This window comes from Aulonocara stuartgranti (genome assembly GCF_965226115.1).
Source record: "Aulonocara stuartgranti genome assembly, chromosome: 16".
Taxonomy (NCBI): Eukaryota; Metazoa; Chordata; class Actinopteri; order Cichliformes; family Cichlidae; genus Aulonocara; species Aulonocara stuartgranti.
The window spans coordinates 29,856,388-29,861,902 of NC_138952.1; the positions used below are offsets into that span (position 1 = coordinate 29,856,388).

A 5,515-nucleotide genomic window follows, 5' to 3' on the forward strand; every position below is an offset into this window, starting at 1 on the left:
ACTGCTTAGACTTCAAACATTACCAGCAACAGTTTAACAAATTGTTTATCTTTGTTTTATGACCATTATGTTTTTCGTCTTGTTGTCAGTAGAAGGACAGAGATCAACGTTTATATAAATGTTGATCTCTGTCCTTCTATCTTGCATGTCAAATCAGAGATAAGAAACTCTTTTATCTAACTCACATTACAATGAAATCCCATACATTTGATAATGGTGCAGTAATACCAGTGTTGTTAAACCTGACACAACAACATCTTGATGTGTTTAAAAATTTCATTCACTTTGAGTCCATATATGATTGGATTTAAAAGAGGATGGAATAAAATTGACTGAAACGTCAATGTCAAGCGTACAGTGTTTGATAGATCAGATTCCAGTCTAACTATAATTATATCAAAGAAAATAAAACAGGAAAAGTTGATTAACACCAGCAAGTGGGGTAAACATGTCTTTAGAGCTTTTCTCCTTGTTTCTCTGCAACAACTGTAAGATATTCTTAGAATTCTGATATATGAAAAAAGTATGAAAAGCATTGGTAGAAAGGCAACATTTATCAGCATGACCACACCATATACAGATATTACAACCGAGGGCACACACTGAAGCCTGTAAAATGAATTGTTACAAAAAATTCCTGTTAGAGTAAAACTACAGAGTTTTACATTCGAATACAGCACAAATGACACTGCAATCTCAAAAGCAGGTATAAGCCAAACTAAAATCACACATACATAAATAGTTATTCTATTCATAATAACTGGATATTGCAGGGGTTTGCATATAGACACATACCTGTCATATGCCATTGCTGCCAACAGTAAAAACTCTGACCCAGCTGAGGTGTAATATGAGAATCCTTGGAAGAGACAGAGTGGATACGATATAGTCTGTTTTTCAGACAAAACATCAGATAAGAGCTTTGGATAGATAATCATGCTGTAAAGAACAGAGTTGATTAACAAAGCTGCAATAAAAATATACATTGGCTCATGAAGGTTTTTGCAAGTCCAAATAAGGTACACTATAGTGGAATTAAAGCAGAGTATCAGAATATATAATGTGAATATAATCACAAAATAAAGATATCTGTATTTGTGCAATTCTGCAAACCCACCAAGAGTTAACAATGTTACATTTAATTCAACATCCATTAAATAAACAATGCTTTAAAGTACTGTAGTAATATATTTCCTGCACTGAACTAAGAAGGTAAGTAATTGTCTCTGTTTTGTGGCTTTGTTTTATCAGAAAACCTTCCATCCTCTATGGGACTCATTAAGTTCTCTACTAACATGTAAACAACTTCAGGGAATCAGACGAATTGATGTTTATAGCCCTATGCACTTCATTGTGTTTGCCCATCAATTTTTTTTAAACCCCTGGAACTAGTATAGGCTTAGTATACAAGCAAAAAAGCCACGGAAACCACGGAAACCACTACTGCCTTCACACTACATTTTCTCAAGTCTCAAGGTTATCACGTTCATTCATCCTCATGTTGTTAACACTTGATATAGCTATATCTATCACTACAGTCATCTCCCTCTGCTTGTCCACCACTATTGCGTCTGGTTGGATAGATATCACCAGTTTGTCTGTCTATATCAGGAAGCCCCAGACTTAGCTTGGTCATTTTCAGCTACCTTGGGTGATGACCTCTGGACTTCAAGGACATATGCTGCACAAATGTTAATTGATATACTTCTGGCCACCTGGTTATGGTGTTCTACTGTATGTGTGTTCTGCTTGCTAGCATCTTGCACTGTACTCTTATGTGCTAGAGTGTTTCAGAGGCATCTTTGCACAGTCTGCACCAGGGGTTTTACCCGTTGTGGTAGAACTAAGTGTTTATGGATCTTATGCTTAGAGCTTGTTCCTGTGCTGCCATGATTCATACCTCAGTGTTTTGTCTTTCAGCCCAGCCACTGATAGGAGTTCTGGACGTCAGCCATGTCTTCTATCTGCCGGTGGTACATACTGTGCAGGGATCTGTCCTCCCATGATTGTTCGTCTCCTTGCTCCTCTTCTCTCTCAGGTTTCTGCAGGTGTTGATTGCCCAGGTATTGTTCTTCTCATTCAGCTCCTTACAACTTGCCTTAATCTTTGCAAATATTTGGTTGTTGCAGATTTCCTCATGGCCTCTTTAACCCTCTCAGGCTCAAATTAAGTTTTAGTTACAGGAAAAATCTGATATTTGGAGAAAATTATCATATGGGGTAGTACAATAGAATCCTGACTTTTTTTTAAGTGAGACCTTCACATGCAAGGAGTTCTGGGATGTTGCGGATTTACAACATTGGCCCGGTGTGGTAAATTGACACTGAAGACTGAATATGATATGAACATTAACTTTATTTGTATACAACTTTTCAAAACAATGTAACAAAGTGCTTTTCAGTAACAGAACAACAACAAAAACAATATGGGATCCAAATCCAAAATCTCAAATCCTCATTGAGTAGGCCATGTTGGCATGTCACTTTGTGGTGTGGTACTCCAAGAAACAGTTTTTGTCTTTCGTAAAGCATAGAAGTACTTTGCACTTCAGGCAGGCCATTTGCATGTAGCCATTCTTGCACAGTCTGCAACGTCCACGTTTCTCAGCATGAATGGGAAAATGATTGCATCGGTCGAGTCTGACGTCAACCGTTGGTGCAACGATCCGCTGAAGTGGAGGTGGAGGTGGGGCAGCTTGATGAGATGTTGGATCATCTTCCAATGACGGTCGTCCTCTTTTCCTGCTGTTCAAGTCACAAACATGTCTGCTAAGTCTATTCCTCCCATGTTGTGGTTGTACACCTTGACAATGTGGGGTATTCCTTGTTCTCTTTCGACCACCTTCTGCATCTCTCAACAGCTTCAGGGCCAATGAAGGATGATGCCAGTAAAACTGCCTTGTTATCATACCACTTCACAATGGACATCCCACTTGTCTTTTCATATTCCACTTCATACGCACCACGCCCATCCTTTGAGAGTTCCTTGTCACTTTTGGGGTACATCCACAGAGACGGTTACGATTGATGGTAGCAACTGTTAGAATTACCATTTTCTTCAGTTCCACAATGAGTTCAGGGGACGTGAACCAGTTGTCGAAGAAGCACTTGTAGTTTAGACCTTTTGGAACTTCTGACACGAGACGAAGCACAACTTCTCCGGCAACACCAAGTCCACGCTCATTGGTCACAGTGCCTTTTCCAGTGTATACTTCAACGTCATAGACTAGTCCAGTGACACCTGCACGAGTGAAGACCTTGATTCCCCATTTTTGCGGCTTGTTCTTGATATAGTGTTTCATTCCAATCTTTCCTTTGAAGGGGATCATCTGCTCATCAATGGAGTGGTTCTCTTCTGGTTCAACCTTGAAATAGTTGGCACGGACTTTCTCGAGTACTGGTCGTACCCAGTGTTGGGGAGTAACGGAATACATGTACCGCCGTTACACATTTAAAATACAAAATATGAGTAACTGTATTCCGTTACAGTTACCGTTTAAAAGTGGTATTTAGAATACGGTTACTGTGTTGAAATAAATGGATTACACAGCGGTATTTTCCTGCTTCATATTGTTACGGGTCAGGACTGTTTGGGTTTTGTTTGACAGCTATGTTCTGTTTTTCCAGGCGGCAGCGTTACGGTTGCCGTGGTTACAGGGTGACGCGCGCTCTCTCTGCGACTGTGTGTTTCCTGGGTGAGAGAGCGCTTTTTTGTTGTTGTTGTTGTGCTAAGCTAAAAGGTAGAGTGTTACAGGCATAGCCCTAAAGAATGTAGCCTCATGGGCAGTGTAGTCCGTGCTGCAGGGAGAATGGACTGCCATACCCGTTATGTGTCTGTGAGCGCGAGGAGGGAGAAAAAGGAGAGTGGAAAAGTACGAGTTGTCTTTGAGCAGAAACGGGAGCTGGAAGCATGTAAATATAATAATAACCACTGCAGCCAAGAAGAGTGCCTGACGAGCCCAGTTGTAAGTAAGCTATTAAGACTCGACTGTACACTGTGTTCGTGTTTTCCTCCAAAACAATAAGTTCCGTTGGAGCAGCCTTTCAACGCCTCTCTCTGTCTCTCGCCAGCAAACTTGACCCAGACAACAAAGTAAATCTATTTTTCGGCTACGAGCCCGACACGGAACCCGAAGTATTAGCCAGAAGTCCCTTTACTATGGTTCGGAGCCGCGGACCTTCAGTAATAGTAATAAATCACATTCATGTAGTTGTAAAAAGCATGATAATATATTAACCCTTTACAGCCGATCAGAGCGGGCACGCTCTGTTTTGCGTAACTATTTTTAAATCCCAGTAGCACTGCAACCACGTAAGCTAGCGCAAAAAATTTTTTTGCATATGAAACCGGAGGAGTTGTACTTACATCTTATGCCATCAGCTTGTCCTAGGTCACACGGTTTCCTTCCACATAAAGCTTTGCAAAAACTGCATAAAAAGCGCTTGCAGGAACAAAAACATAATATTCCAGAAACACGCCGATCAGCTGTTCATAACACTTCCTACATTGGAATAGACGTCAGCGCGAACTTTTGCATTTCCGCCATTACCTGCCCGAAACCGGAAGTGACGTCATTTTCGCGGAAATGTAGTCTTTTTTACTAATAATAATAATAATAATAATGGATACTTTATTGATCCCCATGGGGAAATTACTTGTTTTTCCTCTGCATTTGACCCATTCACTCAGTGAAGCAGTGGGCAGCCCACTAAGCAGGCGCCCGGGGAGCAGTGTGTAGGGACGGTACCTTGCTCAGGGGTACCTCAGGGTAGCCGTTAAGTGGATTCGAACCGCCGACCTTCCGATCATGGGGCGACCACTTTACCTACTGACTATCAGGGCCTTAGGGCCTATACTCGTCTTTTTAAAAGTTATCTTTGACTTTATGACTTTCTGTGTCGTTTCTGGGATGCTTAGAACTCATATTGCACTGCTGGAAATAGTTTATTTTGATGCATATGCTGCTTTTTTTGCAAATTTGCAGTATAATATTTATTTTCGTTTTTCCTGCAGTGTATAAAAATTGGTGTATTTTAAAAATAAAACTATGAAGACACTCAAAATAAATTTCCTGTGGTGGGAAACTATTTTGTGCAACTTTTTTGTATTTACAGTTTTGAGGGATAAGCCTCTTAAATTTCTCTAACTACAAATATATGTTAAAAAAGCAAAAACGATTTTCAATTTTTTTGTAGTTTATTGCACTTTTTGCAATTTATGTAATTACTATGCACTTAATGAATACATATTATTAAATTCTGGGCTATAATGGTTGTATTGATGTATAGCAACTTGAAATGCTCCCAAAAATGGCTCCACAGCAGGTAAAAATATAATATAAGCTCTGGTGGACTTGGTTCTATGGTAGGTCTTAAAGGGTTAAGTAATCCAAAGTATTCAGAATACGTTACTCTCATTGAGTAACGTAACGGAATACATTACAAAATACATTTTGGGGCATGTATTCTGTAGTGGAATACATTTTTTTTCCTCAGATATTTTTATTAAATTTTCT

General features: G+C 39.7%; 1 protein-coding gene across 1 annotated transcript; it reads right to left on the reverse strand.

The window, feature by feature from the left end:
• Positions 1-236: 236 nt before the first annotated feature.
• On the reverse strand, positions 237-1,154 carry LOC309690418 (olfactory receptor 6N2-like; the record flags this gene model as incomplete). The annotated part of the gene is made up of 1 exon (XM_082507451.1): positions 237-1,154. The coding sequence occupies one exon, from the start codon at positions 1,152-1,154 to the stop codon at positions 237-239; it is 918 nt and encodes a 305-aa protein (XP_082363577.1).
• Between the last annotated feature and the right edge of the window lie 4,361 nt (positions 1,155-5,515).